The 18,969-nt window shown below is 43.4% G+C and overlaps 1 protein-coding gene across 2 annotated transcripts in view; it reads right to left on the reverse strand.

The window, feature by feature from the left end:
* ATAD5 (ATPase family AAA domain containing 5) overlaps positions 1 to 18,969 on the reverse strand; it is a 66,833-nt gene that overhangs the window by 26,415 nt on the left and 21,449 nt on the right. For both annotated transcript variants that reach the window (XM_008271058.5, XM_008271059.5), the window contains 10 exons: positions 17,689 to 17,815; positions 16,860 to 16,941; positions 14,824 to 15,008; positions 12,520 to 12,674; positions 10,591 to 10,750; positions 8,880 to 9,206; positions 6,904 to 7,000; positions 3,957 to 4,036; positions 2,935 to 3,074; positions 2,689 to 2,839 (listed from right to left, as the gene is read on the reverse strand). In XM_008271058.5, coding sequence (XP_008269280.3) covers positions 2,689 to 2,839; positions 2,935 to 3,074; positions 3,957 to 4,036; positions 6,904 to 7,000; positions 8,880 to 9,206; positions 10,591 to 10,750; positions 12,520 to 12,674; positions 14,824 to 15,008; positions 16,860 to 16,941; positions 17,689 to 17,815 — 1,504 coding nt within the window. The remainder of the gene's footprint in view (positions 1 to 2,688; positions 2,840 to 2,934; positions 3,075 to 3,956; positions 4,037 to 6,903; positions 7,001 to 8,879; positions 9,207 to 10,590; positions 10,751 to 12,519; positions 12,675 to 14,823; positions 15,009 to 16,859; positions 16,942 to 17,688; positions 17,816 to 18,969) is intronic.

Consider the following 18,969-nt stretch of genomic DNA (forward strand, 5'->3'; position numbering starts at 1 on the left):
TGCTTGGGCCCTGCACCCCATGGGAGACCACGATAAGCATCTGGCTCCTGCTATCGGATCAGCGCAGTGCGCCGGCCGCAGCGGCCACTGGGGAGTGAACCAACAGAAAAAGGAAGACCTTTCTGTCTCTCACTGTCCACTCTGCCTGTCAAAAAAATAAATAAATATATATATATATAATGGTTGCACTTTCTCCAAATTTAGTAAGAATTATAAACTCATATATTCAAGAAGCTCAATCAGCTCTAAGCATAAGCAATATGAAACCTACAACAAGGCACATCATAATCAAATTGCTTAAAATCAGTGATAAAGACAGGGCCAGAGTAATGATGTAGCACGTAACGTACGGCCCCCACCTAAGACACCAGCATTCCATATGGGCGATGGTTCAAGTCCCATCTGCTCCACTTCCAACCCAGCTCCCTGCTAATGCACCTGGGAAAGCAGTAAAGTTGGCTCAAGTGCCTGGGCCCCTGCCACCCACATGGGTGACACAGAAGCTCCTGACTTCTGGCTTTGGCCTGGCCTAGTGTGTGGGCTGCTGTGGCCATTTGGGGAGTGAACAGTGGATAGAAGTTCTCTCTCTGTAACTATGCCTTTCAAATAAGTAAAATGAATCTTAAAAGGCAGGGGGTGGGGTGGGGGGCGCAGAGTCATGGCACAGTGGGTTAATCCTCCACCTGCGGCACCAGCATCCCATATGGGCACCGGGTCTAGTCCCGGATACTCCTCTTCCAATCAAGCTCTCTGCTGTGGCCTGGGAGTAGAAGATGGCCCAAGTCCTTGGGCCCCTGACACACGTGAGAGACGGGGGAGAAGCTCCTGGCTCCTGGCTTTGGATCGGGTCAGCTCTGGCCGTTGTGGCCATTTGGGGAGTGAACCAATAGAAGGAAGACTTTTCTCTCTGTCTTTCCCTCTCACTGTAACTCTACCTCTCAAATAAATAAATAAAATTAAAAAAAAGAAAAGAAAAGAAAAGAAAAAAAAAAAAAAAGGAACTTAAGAGGAGTGGAGATCTAGCCTAGCAATTAAGCTATCTGCATCTCACACTGGAGTGGCTGGGTTTGATTCAGAGTTCCTGACTCCAGCTTCCTGACAATGTAGACCCAAGCAGTCAGCAGTGATAGCCCAAGTAACTGAGTCCTGCAACATAAGAAGGAAAACAGGACTGTGTCCTGTATGTCTAGCTCCAGCCCCAGCCCAGCCCAGCTATTCTGAGCATCTAGGGAGTAAAGTAGGAGACAGGTCTCTCAAAAACATGGAAATAATATTAAAAATAATTTAAAGAAGCTTAAGGAGGGCCGGCGCCGTGGCTCAACAGGCTAATCCTCCGCCTAGCGGTGCCGGCACACCGGGTTCTAGTCCCGGTCGGGGCGACAGATTCTGTCCTGGTTGCCCCTCTTCCAGGCCAGCTCCCTGTGGCCAGGGAGTGCAGTGGAGGATGGCCCAAGTACTTGGGCCCTGCACCCCATGGGAGACCAGGAGAAACACCTGGCTCCTGCCTTCGGATCAGCACGGTGCGCCAGCGCAGCGCGCCGGCTGCGGCGGCCATTGGAAGGTGAACCAACGGCAAAGGAAGACCTTTCTCTCTGTCTCTCACTATCCACTCTGCCTGTCAAAAAAAAAAAAAAAAAAAGAAGCTTAAGGAACATTAATCAAATGTAAAAATCTAACTTCCGGTGCCGCGGCTCACTAGGCTAATCCTCCGCCTAGCGGCGCCGGCACACCGGGTTCTAGTCCCGGTCGGGGCACCGGATTCTGTCCCGGTTGCCCCTCTTCCAGGCCAGCCCTCTGCTGTGGCCAGGGAGTGCAGAGGAGGATGGCCCAGGTGCTTGGGCCCTGCACCCCATGGGAGACCAGGAAAAGCACCTGGCTCCTGGCTCCTGCCATCGGATCAGCGCGGTGCGCCGGCTGCAGCGCGCCGGCCGCGGCGGCCATTGGAGGGTGAACCAACGGCAAAGGAAGACCTTTCTCTCTGTCTCTCTCTCTCACTGTCCACTCTGCCTGTCAAAAAAAAAAAAAAAAAAAAAAAAAAAAATCTAACTTGAACAAACTGAAACAATAGAAGACTGACATCGGACCCTGTTAGATGGTATTAAGGAATATGTTAATATTGTTAGATCTGATTAAGACACTGTCACATTCATGCTTTTAAAAAACCCTTATCAGGGGCCAGCACTGTGGTATAGCAGGTAAAAGCTGTCGCCTGCAGTGCCAGCATCCCATATGAACACCAGTTAGAGTCCCAGCTGTTCTTCTACCGATCCAGCTCTCTGCTACAGCCAGGGAAGGTGGTAGAAGATAGCCCAAGTCCTTGGGACCCTGCACCTGTGTGGGAGACCTGGCGGAGGCCCCTGGCTCTGGATCAGCTCAGCTCCAGCCACTGTGGCCATTTGGGGAGTAAACCACCAGATGGAAGACCTCTTTCTTTCTGCCTTTCAAATAAATAAATAAGTGAAACTTAGGGGGAAAAAAAAAACCCTCTCACAGTTTTATTTACATATATGGGTATAATGATATGATAGCCTTCAAACTTGTTTTAATACAGTCGGGGGAGGGGGGACAAGCATGTGTATGTCTACGTAGAAAGATTTTTAAAAATAGCGAAATGCTGAAAATTAAAATTACTTTCTTAGGTTTTGTTTTTTGTCAAAAGGTATGTCTTAAGAAAAATAATTTACTTACTCGGAGATTTGCCCATGTTGTAGCTATTGAAAAAGCAGGGCTTTTGTGAGTTTACCCCTTGCTTGTCTACTTGATGGGACTGAGTAGCTTCCTTCAGTTGAGACAGAATTTGTCTACCACTGCGCTGGGAAGAAGCGTTCACCTCAAAGATCTAGAATATACAAAAAAAGGCAGAATGGTTTCTGTCATCTTTTATTTCAAGGGTAACTGTTACGTGAACATTCTTCCATCGTGACTCTTACTAACCTTGAACCCGAGCTCCTGAGCACAAGCGTACACTGCAGCAGTTTTTCCCACACCTGTCGGCCCTGTTATGAGAACAGTATTGCAGAGACGACTTTCTTCATCCTCTGAACTGCCCTGGAAGTCCAAGCTATCCGAAACGTCTGAAAAATTATTCAAGTGCAGGTAAGATAAGTGCTTAGGCATCACTTGGACCTCATGAAACCCACTGATCAACTCCAGAAACTTCTTGCTAATAAATGTTGGATAATGGGACTACAAAAAGTAGAAAACCAAATAAAAATATAAATTAAGAATTTTTTAAAAAAGATTTATCTACTGGAGAGGCAGAGTTACAGAAAGAGAGAGGTGTTCTATTCACTGGTTTACTCCCCAGATGGCCACAAGGGCTGGAGCTGCGCTGTTCCAAAGCCAGGAGCTTCTTCCGGGTCTCCCATGCAGGTGGCAGGGCCAAGCACTTGGGTCATCTCCCATTGCTTTCCCAGGCCATCAGTAGGGAGCTGGATGGGAAGTAGAGTAGCCAGGACTTAAAGTAGCACCGATATGGGAAGTCAGTGCAGCAGGTGGAGGCTTAACCTAACTATGGCACAGAACCGCTCCCCTATCCCCTCAACCCTCCCAACCCCATTAAGAAATTTTACAGAGAGGCCAAGGCTGTGGTGCAACAAGTTAAGCCACTGTTTGCAGCATGACCATTCCATATGGGCACTGCTTCAAGTCCTAGCTGCTCCACTTCCCACCCATCTTCCTTCTGATGGCATGGGATAGCAGCAGAGGATGGCCCAAATGCTTCGGCCCCTGCACCCAAGAGGGAGACCTGGATGAAGCTCCTGGCTCCTGGCTTAGGCTTGGCCCAGCCCCAACTGTTGTGGCCATTTGGGGAATGAACCAATAAATGGAAGATTTTCTCTCTTTCAAATAAACATATTTGTTAAAAAATGAAAAAGAAATTTTATAGAAATAGTCACCAAATCTTAACTCTAAAAATGCTCAGTGAAATGGGAAAAAAAAATGAATAAAAATACCTTCCTGTTTCCCCTCTCTTTTTCCCTTCAAATTTTGTTTTTCTTCCAATTCAGCTCTTCTTTTCCAGTCTTTTAACCAACTGCCAAAGAAAATGTATGTTAATAAAAATAATTTGGAAAATATGGATATGTCTTAGACCTTACGTTAAAATGATTGTTGGGGAAAGTTATGAGATACTGTTAGTTTTTATAAACTCTATAGGACTTCCCACTGAAATCAACTTAAATAGGAAAATATTTTTACATGGGCACACATATTTTAAAATGAAGTAATTTTTGCCTAAATATCCAAGACTATATGTGTAAGAATGTTTGTTGCGACATGGTTTATATTACCTCTAAAAGGAAAATACAAAAAGTACACCAGTAGGGGAAAAGAGACATTATGGGATATGTACTCACAGAAGAAACCAGTATATAGCAATCAAAAAGAACTGAGGCAGATAATGTGATGAAATGAAAGATGTCTAACATATAACTGTAAGTAAAAGCAAAAAGATGAAGCTCCAGTCTAGAACAGAGAGCCTGAGTTTAAATGCCAGCTCTACCTTTTTCTAACTGTGATCCTGGACTAACAACTCAACCTTTCTTGACTTGCTCTTCATCAATGGGATGGAGAACAGTATTTACCATCAGAGTTATTACTCTAAGGATTAAAGGAACTAAGAACAGTATAGTACTTAGGATAGTACCAAGTTCATCACATGAACTATTATTGTAGGTCCACAGTTCAAAAATACAAATGCTTTTGGGCCAGTTTTAGAATTCAGAATTCTTCAGATATTAGAAAGGTGATTTGGTGTATCTATCACATATTATACAATACTCCTAATGGGGCCTTAGACAATACATCCATAATCACTTAATATTTCTATTAAGGGCTGGCATTTTGGCACCATAGGGTAAGCTGCTGTTTGCAATGTCAGCATCCTATATGAGTGCCAATTTGAGTCCCAGATTCTCCACTTTTTCTAAGATTTTTATTTATTTGATTTGAAAGGCAGAATTACAGAGGGGCAGAGACAAAGCGGGGGGGGGGGGGGAGGGGTGTCTTACATCCACTGGTCTACTCCTCAAATGGTTACAACAGCCAGAGCTGGGCTGATCTGAAGCCAGGACCCTGGTGTCCAAGGACTTGGGCCATCCTCCCTGGCCTCTCAGGCCATAGCAGAGAACTGGATTAGAAGTAGAACAGCCAGGACATGAACTGCCACCCATATGGGATATTACTACAGGCACTGGCTTCACCAACTACGCCACAGCGCAGGCCCCACATCTCCACTTCTGATCCAGGTTCCTGCTAATGTGCCTGGGAAAGCAGTGGAAGATGGTCCATGTACTTGGGCCCCTGCTACCCATGTGGATAAGAGTTCTTGGCTACTGGTTTTGGCCTAGCCCAGCCCTGGCTGTTGTGGCAATTTGGGCAGTGAACTAGCATATGGAAGATCTCTTTGTCTCCCTCTCCCCACCTAATAACTCTGCCTTTCAAACAAATGCATACATCTTTTTTTTTTTTAAAGATTTTTATTTTTACTTTTTTAACTTATTTGAAATGTAGAGTTATAGAGAGAGAGAGAAAAAGAGAGAGGGAGAAACAGAGATCCTCCATCAGCTGGTTCTCTCCCCAAATGGCCACAGTGGCGGGGACTGGGTCAGGCCAAAGTCAGGAGCCAAGAGCTTCCTACAGGTTTCCCACATGGGTGGTAGAGGCCCAAGACCTTAGGCCATTCTCTGCTGCTTTCCAAGGCACACCAGCAGGGAGTCTGATCAGAAGTAGAGCATCTGGGACTAGAACCAGAGCCTGCATGAGATTCTGGCGCTAGAGGCAGTGGCTTAACTTGCCATACTAACACACTGGCCCCTCAAATAAATTCATAAATCTTCAAAAAAATTCTCTATTGAAAAAAGAATGAATTCGTAAGTGGATCAAAAAAGACCTTAATAAAGATTATATATGGCCGGCGCCGCGGCTCACTAGGCTAATCCTCCGCCTAGCGGCGCTGGCACACCGGGTTCTAGTCCCGGTCGGGGCGCCGGATTCTGTCCCGGTTGCCCCTCTTCCAGGCCAGCTCTCTGCTGTGGCCAGGGAGTGCAGTGGAGGATGGCCCAGGTGCTTGGGCCCTGCACCCCATGGGAGACCAGGAAAAGCACCTGGCTCCTGCCATCGGATCAGCGCGGTGCGCCGGCCGCAGCGCGCCGGCCGCGGCGGCCATTGGAGGGTGAACCAACGGCAAAGGAAGACCTTTCTGTCTGTCTCTTTCTCTCACTGTCCACTCTGCCTGTAAAAAAAAAAAAAGGTTATATATAAAGTCAATAAACTTATAGTTTATTGGATGTAGGAATTGTAGACAGATTGTGGACCTGGTAATAGTAATATGACTGTTAGAAATAGGGGGACAGGGGCCGGCGCTGCAACATAGTGGGTAAAGCTGCCGCCTGTGCTATCATATGGGCACCAGTTTGAGACCTGGCTGCTCCACTTCCGATCCAGCTCTCTGCTATGGCCTGGGAAAGCGGTGGAGGATGGCCCAAGTCCTTGGGCCCCTGAACCCGTGTGGGAGACTTGGAAGAAGCTCCCGGCTCCTGGTTTTGGACTTTTGGACTGGCACAGCTCCGGCCCTTGCAGCCAACTGGGGAGTGAACCAGCGGATGGAGGACCTTTCTCTGCCTCTCCTTCTCTCTCTATGTAACTCTAACTTTCAAATAAGTAAATAAATCTTTAAAAAAATATAGGAACTAATATATGCATATTATTTTTTGTATAAGATCTGACAGTGAAATTTCAATAGTGATTACCTCTGGGGAGTAGAAATGTGAGAAAAGGGAGATACTTTTCATTGAAAATTTTTTCTAAAAAGATTTTATTATGTAATATGTTACTTTACAATTATAAAAGTTTAACATAAATAAACTAAATTCCTAAAGTACTTCTCAAAATTTTACCAACCTATGTAACTTTTTTATGGCTAATTCATTGCCCACAAGTTCACTGGAGTTTTGAGGCTGGTACTTTTCTGTCCAAAGCATGTCTTCAATTCCAGAATCTAAGGCAAAAAATACGTTATTCTTCCCTTGACATAAATATATATTCTTAGACATTTAACATTATTATTACAATGTAACATATTTGTATTTGTATGAACATTTATATGCATAAATTCCAAAAAGGTCATTTTAAAACTTAAGATTATATTTAAAATTCTTCACACCAAGGCTGTCCCACTTACAAAACTAACCACTATGATAGCTAATGAAAGCAAAGTATAGAAGTACACATTAAATTTTTAAGAACCATTTAAGGAAAATGAATCAGGAAGGATGACTAGCATAAAAACCAAACGTCTAAAGAACAAAGACTGCATGTCCTCAGTGCAGCCTCTTTTCATCACTGAAAATAAACATGAGGGGCAAGTGGTCTGGCACAACTGCACACTGATTAATAAGACACTGCTTGGGATGCCCAATTCCCACATCACAGCACCTGGTTCAAAGTGTTGGCCCCTCCACTTCTGATCCAGCTTTCTACTAATGAACACCCTGGGAGGCATCAGGTGATGGCTCAAGTACATGGGTTCCTTCTACCCCAATGGGAGACCCAGATTAAGTTCTGGGCTGCTGGGTTTGGCCTTATCAAATTGTCCTGTGGGCAATTGATGAGTGACACAGCAGATGGAAGGCCTCTCACTATCTCTCTGTATTTCTTTCTGTATCTGAACTAAGTAAAAATAACTTTTTGGTGGCCGGCGCTGTGGCACAGTGGGTTAAAGTCCCAGCCTGCAGTGCCGGCATCCCATATGGGCGCCGGTTCTAGTCCCGGCTGCTCCTCTTCCAATCCAGCTTTGCTGTGGCGGGGAAAGCAGTGGAAGATGGCCCAAGTCCTTGGGCCCCTGTGCTCGCATGGGAGACCTGGAAGAGGTCCGGCTGTTGCAGCCAGTTGGGGAGTGAACCAGGGGATGAAAGACCTCTCTCTCTCTCTTTCTCTCTTTCTGTGTAACTCTAAATTTCAAATAAATAAATAAATAAAATGATAATAAAAAACACTAAAACATTCTACGAGTCAATCTGGGTAAACAAAGAAATGTTATACTTCTAATTGAGAAGACAATATTGTAAAGGCAACAGTTCTCACCAAATTAATCTATAATCTTGTGTGAGACCCACAAGAAGCTCTTGGTTCCTGGCTTTAGCCTGGCCCAGCCCTGGTCACTGTGGGCATTTGGGGAATACACCAGCAGATGGAAGATCTCTCTCTTTCTGCCTCTCCATAACTCTGCCTTTCAAATAAACAAATAAATCTTTAAAACAAACAAAAAAAAAACCACTTGCATCCTATGTGGAGTATTTGGGCTTGCTTCCCGGCTCCAGTTCCTAATTCCAGCTTCTTGCCAGTGCAGACCCTAGGAGGTAGCAAGAGACAGCCCAAATAGCTGGGTCTCTGTATCTACATGGGAGACCTGGATTGAGATCCCAGCTCCTGTTGTCAACCTGGCCCAGTCCTGGCGATTGCAAGCATTTGAGGATTGACCAATGCATTGGAGTTTTTTCTGTGTGTCTCTACCTCTCAAATAAAAATGTTTATAAATTACTAAGATATTTGACATGTCAAATATAAAAACATAAATTTATATATAAATAGATAACTAAATTCAATAGAATACTTTGGAAAAGCTGTATAAACTGAATAGGAACATGTCAGAGATATTTGAAATACACTTTAAAATAATATTTTCATATATAATATGATCCCAGGTTTGAAAAAAAGCATATATATAAACAGAAGCATAGAACAATCAAAGACCATACCAATCTGTTAATTTGGTTATCTATAAGCCTCTAATCAGTGGGCAGAGGGTAAGATGGAGGAGCAGAATGAGAGGTTTAAAAAATAAAGAGCTCTAGTACCAGGGAGAAAATCTAACTTACCAGGAGTGGAAGATTCTTCAGATCCAGACTCTTTGTCATCATCTATGATCACAACATCAACATCTTCTGCTTTTGGTTCCACTTTACACGTTGTACTCACAGCAGTCTGTTTCTTCCAGGATGCCTTAGAATATAAACCTTTGGAAGAACCTGGCTTTACCCCAGAAAAAGTGTTTCTTTTGTCAAGCTCTTCTGGCTTCCCACTTGCCTTTTCTGGACTTTCTGAACATTCACGTAATTTCTTTCTTTTTGACTTATAATTTTGTGTTTCTACTCGTTTCCTTTTGGTTTCTTTTTGAATGACATCAGGTTGTAGTTGTAGACTTTCTATTTTGGGAATTACAGAAATGCATGTGTCAACAAAAACTATTTTTAAATCCCATAATCTGAAAATCACTTCCAAATATGCTACAGTCTTATGACTTATGGAAAGGCAGGGGCAGATGCTTGACTTAGTGATTAAGACAGAGGTTAAGGCCTCCCATCCTATATGAAGTGCCTGGTTTAATACTTGCCTGCAGCTCTTGACTCCAGCCTCCTGCTACTGCACACCCTGGGAGGAAGCATTGATGGCTCAAATGCTTGGGTCCCTGCTACCCACATAAGAGACTTAGATTGAGTTCCCACCTCCTGGTTTTGGCCTTGGCCTATCCCTGGCCATTGTAGGCATCTGAGGAATGAACCAGCAGAAGGGAGTGCTTTCTCTTCCCCCCGACTCCCCTCTTTACTTCTCAAATAAATGAGAAAACAAACAAACAAAAACCCTTTTTTTAAAAAAAAAAGCAAAAAAGGCAAGAATCAAACGTTACATATTAAAAACAAGCTGGGGCCCAGTGTTGCGGCATAGCGGGTAAAGCCGCTGCCTGCAGTGCTCCCATATGGGTGCCAGTTCGAGACCCGGTTTTTCCACTTCCAATCCAGCTCTCTGCTGTGGCCTGAGAAAGCAGTAGAAGATGGCCCAAGTCCTTGGGCCCCAACACCCGTGTGGGAAACCCAGAAGAAGCTCCTGGCACCTGGCTTCGGACAGGCACAGCTCCAGTCATTGCAGCCATCTGGAGAGTGAGCCAGCGGGTGGAAGACCTCTCTCTTTCTCTCTCCCTCTCTGCCTATCATTCTCTCTCTCTGTGTAACTCTTTCAAATAAATAAATAAATCTTAAAAAAAAAAAAAAAAACAAAAAAACAAGCTGAAGACCTTAATATTTAGACTGCATTTTGTACAAGCTATGTAAGTTAAAATCATCTCCTCTAGGGCTTTCTTTAAATGCATGATTAGGGCCCGGCACTGTGGCACAGCAGGTTAACACCCTGGCCTGAAGAGCCGGCATGGAGACCTGGCTGCTCCACTTCCGATCCAGCTCTCTGCTATGGCCTGGGAAAGCAGTAGAAGATGGCCCAAGTCCTTGGGCCCCTGCACCTGCGTGGGAGATCCAGAAGAAGCTCCTGGCTCCTGACTTCTGCTTGGCACAGCTCCAGCCATTGCTGCATGCTTAGTATTTTAACAAAATTAAAGCTGTCTTTGGGTTGGCATCCCTGGAACTGGCAGGGCGAGTGTAACATTGCACAGGGGCTTTTCCTTGGCTGAGCAACGCTTCTTGCCAACTGCAGGCAACATCCTGTCTGTTAGAGGGATACCTTCTAAGGTATCTTCAGGAGCCAAGTCTAGGTGTTTTCAAAACTAAAATGTTAACTTAAACGATAATTATTACTAACCTTGTTTACCATGATACTCAGAAAGTACCTGGTGCTCAATTCGTTTATTCAGAAGCAAAGGAAAATATTTTCTCAAAGAAAATTCAGGATTGGACCACCTAATTTCCTCCAGCAAAAGATTTCTTACTTCCTCAGTAAAATCTTTCCTTGTCCTCACGAACTGTAATAAAAAATAAAATGTACAATAGAACCATATCATTTACTCAAGATAAAGCACAACCAACCACCTTCTATCCACAGTAAGTGACTAATAAAGGATTAGTTTTGATCACCAAACAAAAAGCTGCATTTACACAGCTTTGGAAGGACTTAGTTCACATTTTTTATTTTTCTCCCTATCAACAAATTACACATTTATTAGACTATCATACTAACTTAAAGTATCTACAATTTAATATTCTTTCAAAACAGGCTATCATTAATTTTTTTAAAAAAGATTTATTTATTTATATGAAAATCAGAGTTATACAGAGAGAGGAGAGGCAGAGAGAGAGAGAAGTCTTCCTTTCACTGCTTCACTCCCCAGTTGGCCCCAATGGCCAGAGTTGCGCCTATCCGAAGGCAGGAGCCAGGAGCTTCCTCCAGGTCTCCCACATGAGTGCAGGAGCCCAAGGACTTGGGCCATCTTCTACTGCTATCCCAGGCCATAGCAGAGAGCTGGATCAGAAGAGGAGCAGCTGGGACCTGAACCAGCGCCCACATGTGGTGCTGGTGCTTCAGGCCAGGGCATTAACCTGCTGTACCACAGTGCCAGCCCATATCATTAATACTTAAGATATTTTTAAAGTTGAGTATTTAAGGCCGGTGCTACGGCTCACTAGGCTAATCCTCTGCCTGCGGTGCTGGCACACCGGGTTCTAGTCCTGGTTGGCGCGCTGGTTCCGTCCCACTTGCTCCTCTTCCAGTCCAGCTCTCTGCTGTGGCCCGGGAGTGCAGTGGAGGATGGCCCAAGTGCTTGGGCCCTGCACCCTCATAGGAGACCAGTGGAAGCACCTGGCTCCTGCCTTTGAATCAGCGTGGTGCACGGGCCGCAGCGCCCACTGGGGGGGTGAACCAACAGAAAAGGAAGAACTTTCTCTCTGTCTCTCTCTCTCACTGTCCACTATGCCTGTCAAAAAAAAAAAAAAAATTTTTTTTTTGAGAACTTTAATTGGGGTTCCTTTTGAAAATTAGACTCTATGCCAGTTTGTGTACCAGCTGTTCCACTTTCAATCCAGCTCTCTGCTATGGCCTGGGAAAGCAGTGGAAGTTGGCCTAAGTCCTTGGGCCCCTGCACCCGCATGGGAGACCAAGAGGAATCTCCTGGCTCCTGGCTTTGTATTGGCCCAGCTGCAGCCGTTGAGGGCAACTGGGGAGTGAACCATCAGATGGAACATCTCTCTCTCTCTCTGCTTCTCGTTTTCTCTCTGTGTAACTCTGACTTTCAAATAAATAAATAAATCTTTAAAAAAAAAAAAAAGAAAGAAAGAAAAAAACAATTAGACCCCAGGCAAAAGGAATTCTAGGCTATAGCAGTAGATATTAAAAAATGTCTTCTTGGGGATGGTGCTGTGGCACAGCAAAGTAAAGCCACCACCTGCAGTGCAGACATCCCATACAGGCACAGGTTCGAGTCCCAGCTGCTCCACTTCTGATGCAGCTCTCTGCTATGACCTGGGAAGGCAGTAGAAGATGGCCCAAGTCCTTGGGCCCCAGCATCCACTTGGGAGAGTCCAAAGAAGTTCCTGGCTCCTGGCTTCAGATCGGCCCAGATCCGGCCGTTGTGGCCATCTGGGGAGTGAACCAGAGGATGGAAGACTTTTCTTTCTCTCTCTCTGCCCCTCTAACTCTGCCTTTGAAATAAATAAATAAATAAATCTTTAAAAAAAAAATAAAGTCTTCTTCTGAGACAGGAAAGAACCTGCAAAAGAGGTTTTTTCTAGAACTTACCAAAACGGAATTATTACTTTTCACTTTTGAATTCAGTGTTGAAAATTCACCGAGGGCAATAACACATTTAGAGAAATCTCTTACTTTAGTGTTCAATTCCTTAAATTTAGTTAAGAGAGGACAAGAGGGTGGTGTCAGATGCCACAACCAGCACCCTAACGAAAAACAGAAAGATTATCTTAATTAACTTTAGTTATATACTATCCATTTACTGAATGTCAGTTGTATAAACACAAAAAGATATGATGTCTTCATAGTTAATCCAAAACTACTAAAACCATAAATGAGTACTTAGAACAAAATCCTTACCTCCAGCACACACAATTAATAAAATTTACTCAGTCTTCCCTCTCACTTGTTAAGAAAGGAAATATTACCAAAGTTCCATTTCCTTTCAAACTAGCCATGGTAATTAGGGTGAAAATTTTAGGGCTGGTTAGCGTTCTGGTTTAAACTTTAAAAAAAAAAAAAAAAAAAGATTTATTTATTTGAAAGGCAGAGACAGAGATCTTTTTTTAAAAATGTTTTGTCCTACAAGTTTCATGTATTTCATATATACAATTTTTAGAACATAGTGATACTTCCTTCCCTGTCGCCCACACGCCAACCCTTCTTCCTCTCTCTCCCATTCCCACTCTTAATTTTTACAAAGATCTTTCAGTTTACTTAATGATTATAAGGTTAACCCTATACTAAGTAAAAGAGTTAAAAAAAAGTTGTTCTCTCGTCACTAGAGATCGTCCATCTGCTGGTTCACTCCCCAAATGGTCACAATGGCCGGAGCTCGGCCAGGCTGAAGCCAGGAGCTGCTTCTGCGAATGGACCTTGAGAGCTTCTTGGAGGTTCTAGCAGGGGAGCTCAGCTACTTGTATGCCCTTGACCGAAGACCAGTCCTCCTCCAGTGGGGAAGGTCGTCCTCTTCAATCAAGCGCGCAGCTTCAGGAGGGACGCACATGGAGCAGTGAGGGAGGAAGGGGACACCCGCCTAGCCAGCCAGATCAGCCGATCAACCCTAGCGATCAATGGGGTGACAGATGCCGCAGCCAGATCGCTCTCACATCCAAGAAGCTTCTGGATCTCCCAAGTGAGTGCAGGGGCCCAAGTACTTGGGCCATTCTCTACTACATTCCCAGGCACATTAGCAGGGAGCTGGATGGGAAGTGGAGCAGCCAAGACTCGAACTGGCAACAATATGGGATGCTGGCATCATAGGCAACAGCATTACCCGCTATGTCACAATGCCGATCCCAAGATTAAACTTCTAAGTCAAATCTGGGGTCAAATCCAGACTCTGCCACTTACTAATCTCGTCAGCGAGAGCAAGATCCTAAATCCTAGTTTCTTCATTTGTAAAGTGGCCAGAATACTCAACCTTCTGGAGTTACAGGGATTAAACTAGATATATGCATAAAGTGGTCAGTAGAATTTCAGACAATACTAACTATATTTAAATTTTTATTAAAATCACCTTAAGAATGACACATGGGGCCAATATTGTGGTAGAGGGGCTTAAACCACTGCCTGTGATGTTGGCATCCCATACAAGAACTGGTTTGAATCCTGGCTACTCTACTTCTGATCCAGTTCTCTGTTAATACGTCTGGGAAAGCAGAGCAAGATGGCTAAGCACTTGGGCCCCTGACAGCCTTGTGGGAGATCTGTATGGAGATCCAATATCCTCTGTGCTTCGGCCTGGCCCAGGCCCCAGCTGTTCCAGCCATTGGGGAGTAAAATAGCAGATGGAAGATCTCTTTCTCTGTTGCTCCCCCTCTGTAATTCTGCCTTTCAAATAAATAAATAAATATTTTTAAAAATAAAGAAAAGGGCCGGCGCCGTGGCTCACTAGGCTAATCCTCCGCCTGTGGCACAAGCACCCCGGGTTCTAGTCCCGGTCGGGGCGCCGGATTCTGTCCCGGTTGCCCCTCTTCCAGGCCAGCTCTCTGCTATGGCCAGGGAGTGCAGTGGAGGATGGCCCAGGTGCTTGGGCCCTGCACCCCATGGGAGACCAGGAAAAGCACCTGGATCCTGGTTCCTGCCATCGGATCAGCGCGGTGCGCCGGCTGCAGCGGCGGCCATTGGAGGATGAACCAACGGCAAAGGAAGACCTTTCTCTCTCTGTCTCTCTCTCTCACTGTCCACTCTGCCTGTCAAAAAAAAAAAAAAAAAAAAAAGATTCCCATTTAAAAAAAAAAATAAAATAAAGAAAAAATGATACTTAAATGTTGGTCTCATCTTTAACCAACTTAAATAGTTCTGATTACTTCACACGGTTGAAGAGTAAATATTCAACACCAACAACCTTACCGTCATCCTTTTGTTGCACATGAACAACTCTCTGGAAGCTGGTGCTCACTGCATTGTACACATCCAGAGCGGCAGCTTTCCTTGCAATCTGTCGTTTCAGCAAATCTGGCAAACCACTCATCAGGAAGTCGCGCTTCGCTTTCGACTGTTCATCACAAGCCTCAGATTTTTCAGATGTATTTTGACTTTTAAGAGATTTAAAAACAAAAGCTAAATCACTTAAAAAGAATCAACTATCTAGAAAATACACTTGGATTTAATTTTTAAAATTAATCAGTCACTTAAGATATTAGCCGGTCTAATTCATTTTTGCTTCTCCCAATAATGAAAGTTAACCCATGTTAAAAAATTAAATAAGTACGTATAGAAAACAGTGACTTGAAGGCCATCCATCAAAATGTTAACTGCGGCCACCTCTTGGTGGCAGGTGAGTTTCCCCCATCTTGTCTTTTTTGTTTTCTTTAGCAGGAAAAGTAAGCCACCCACCTACTTTTTTAGTCAATGTCTTATCTTCAAATTGGGAATAAAAGGACTAATGAGTACAGCTGAGAGAGATGGAAGGGATGCAGGAGGGAGGGGGAGACCAGGAGCTGGAGTGGTGTAAGAGAAGAGTGTAGTGGTATGTAGTAGCTCACATGCACTTCCTAATTTGTCATACATAGAGTAAGAACTGCAATATTGAGGTCAGCAGCGTGGCATAGTGGGGAAAGCTGCTGTCCATATGGGTGCTGCTCTTCCAATCCAGCTCTCTGCTATAGCCTGGGAAAGTAGTGGAAGATGGCCCAAGTGCTTGGGCCCCTGCACACATGTGGGAGACCAGGAAGCTCCAGGATCCCAGGTTTGGAAGGCCCAGCTCCGGCCATTGTGGCCATCATACATTGATTCAGCACACAGATTAAATTTTCTAAATTTTAATTTGTTTACAGCCACATTCGTGTTTAAAACCCCTTGGCTGGAGCCTGCATTGTGGCATAACAGGTTAGGCCACTGCCTGTGATGCTAGCATCCCATGTGGGCGCCAGTTCAAGTCCTGGCTGCTCCATCTCTGATCCAGCTCCCTGCTAATGTGCCTGGAAAGCAGCACAAGTCAGCATAAGTGCTTGAGCCCCTGGACCCTAGTGGGAGACTCAGATGAAATTCCTGGCTCTGGGCTTGGTCCTGGCCCAGTCCTAGCCATCATGGGCATTTGGGGAGTGAATCCACAGATGGAAGATCTCTGCATTTTTCCCTCTTTCCCTCTGTAACCCTGCCTTCCAAATAAATACAATAAATCTTAAAAAAAAATAAAAACCAAAAAACAAAACTCCTTGGCTGCTGCTTATTGTTTTTAGCACAATCACATAATTCAACATGGCCTCTTGGGTCCTGCTTTGACTGGCACCCACTTCTCCAGCTTGATCCCATGTGCTTACCCTTGCTCTCTGTGTTCAAGTCAGCGGACATGCTTTCAATCTCTGATTTTTAACATGCTTACAACTTCATGGACAACTACGTCTTCTCTGACTGGGACATCGTCCCTTCTCTTTCTGAGCTCCCACTCTTCCTCCAGATTTCACCTCATCGAAGCCCTCCTTGACCACACCAACCCTCTTCCATACAAACCCTAATAGAAATTTGCCCCCCTCCAATTTCCCATTTGTTGGCCCAATTACTGTTTAATCATATTATCTTCCCTCTACAGTATAGCCTTATGAGAATAGGGAATGTGTTTTGTTTTGTTCCTCGTAATACCCTTAGTCTAAAAACAATGCCTGGTACATAGAAGGCATTTAAATATTTATTGAATTAAATGAATAATCAGCCTTTTTGTATTTTTGATGTGCTTACTATTCTGTTTTCTCTACAGATGGAAATAAAGCATGTGCAGAGAAGCCAGATCTCCCAACAGCAATGGTACAGTATTGTCAATTCTGTCAACTTGTAAATGAACTTACTGAAGCTTCAAATGATAACATGCTTTCTCATGAAAGTAAGCAAATAAATACACAATGTATTCCATAAAATACTTTGGCATTTAAAATTTATATTAAACTAACCTGCTTTCATCAAAACCAAGGACAGGATCAGCTGTTTTTTTAGGCTTTCTGGCAAGAAATAAAGGAGCAACTTTCATTTTTCCTAAGAAAAATAAATACTTAGGTTAGTATCAGTGTATACCATCTCTAATTACCTTCAGCTACTTTCTAAACTGTGTCTCTCTGCCTCTCAAATAAATTAAAAAATATAGCAATTTGTCTAGGAAATAAGATTTAGAAAAATTAAAAATTTTTCATTTTAATTTACCCAGTTGATTTTGATATTAGGTTTAAGAACCATTAACTTACTATAATGCTAAACAGATACACAGAAATACAGTAACATTAAATATGATAAACTTTAAAAATTCCTCATAATATGATGACTTTATCTATTAAAGTATAAATGTCAGGGGCCAGTGTTATGGTACAGTGGGGTAAGCCACTACCTACAATGCTGGCATCCCATATGAGTGATGGTTTGATTCCTACCTGCTCTACTTTCACTACAGCTTTATGCTAACACACTTGGGAAAGCAGCAGCAGATGGCCCAAGGGCTTAAAACCCTGCCACCCACATTGGAGATAAGGATGGCTTTCCAAGCTCCCAGCTTCAGCCTGGCCCAGCCTAGTCATTGAAGTCATTTGAGGAGTGAACCAGTGGATGGAAGATCTCTGTTTCTCCCCCTCTCTCTGTAACTCTGCCTTTCAAATACATAAATAAATCTTTAAAAAATAAATACAACAAAATTTTATATTGTGTGACAGATTAAATTTTATCATGAACACTTTCAGAATAATCCCCACAAACAGCCTAATATTCATCATAAATGTTATGAAGTATGATTACCAGGTACATTCTTAGGAGACTTGTTAAGTTTTTTTCCTAGTACATCGTTCAAACACTGAAGTTTCTTCTGATTTTTCTCGGGATGCTTTATAGAAGTTAGACTTGAATCGATTATTATGACAGAGTCCTGAGACAAAATAAGAGAGATGTTTCTTAGTTACGTGAGTCCTCTTCACCCATGAGGAAGAGAAACAATCCCATATTGACCAACAGTAGATGCCTGAAACCTTAGATAGTATTTAACCCAAATATACTATGCTTTTCCTATACACACTTGTACATACCTTATCATACACTGTGGCCATAAGTTTTGCAGGTTAAGGTGGGACAGTAAATGAACATAAGTTTCCTTTTCCTTCAGCACAATATCAGATAGAAGATTCATTTTGTAGATCTTAGCAATTTCAGCATTTCTTGACATACCTAAACTGTCAGCATCACTATTATTCAACTTGAGCCCATTAGTAAGTGAAATAGTTTCCTGAACACAGCACCCTGTAGATCTGATAACCTGAACAGCTAACAAGTGACTAATGGGCAGGTGGTATTTACAACATGGATACAATGGGAAGAAATCATTCCCTTCCTGGGGTGGGACCAGAGAGAGACAGCATAAGACTTCATGCAATTTAAAACTTAAGAATTGGTTTTTGTGGAATTTTCCAATTAATATTTTTGGACCATGGTTGATTACTGATAATAAATCTGCAGGCAACAGAAATCACAGAAAGGGAAATTCATAAGAGGAACTACTATATATCATACAATTAATTTCATTACTATTTAAAAAAATTTAGTAACAAATCACAGACAAGAAATTAAATTAGGGGCTAACACTATGGTGCAGTGGGTTGATGCCCTGGCCTAAAGCACCAGCATCCCATATGGGTGCTGGTTTGAGACCTGGCTGCTCCACTTCCCATCCAGCTCTCTGCTGTGGCCTGGGAAAGCAGTATAAGATGGCCCAACTCCTTGGGCCCCTGCTCCCACGTGGGAGACTTGGAAGAAGCTCCTGGCTTTGGGCTATCGTTGCAGCCAACTGGGAAGTGAACCGTTGGATGGGAGACCTCACTCTCTCTCTCTCTGCCTCTCTTCTCTATATGTAACTCTGACTTTCAAATAAAAATAAATAAATCTTAAAAAAAAAAAAAAAGAAATTAAATTAGAGCTCCATATATCTCCCCCATCAGATACCTTCTGACTGAATCAGAAAATACATGATAGAATGGTAGCAGCCTATGCTTAAAATCATATAATTTCTTTGAGAGGCAGAGTTACACA

Source organism: Oryctolagus cuniculus, chromosome 17 (assembly GCF_051225735.1).
Source record: "Oryctolagus cuniculus isolate XC-2025 breed Fujian yellow rabbit chromosome 17, ASM5122573v1, whole genome shotgun sequence".
In the NCBI taxonomy this organism is placed as follows: domain Eukaryota; kingdom Metazoa; phylum Chordata; class Mammalia; order Lagomorpha; family Leporidae; genus Oryctolagus; species Oryctolagus cuniculus.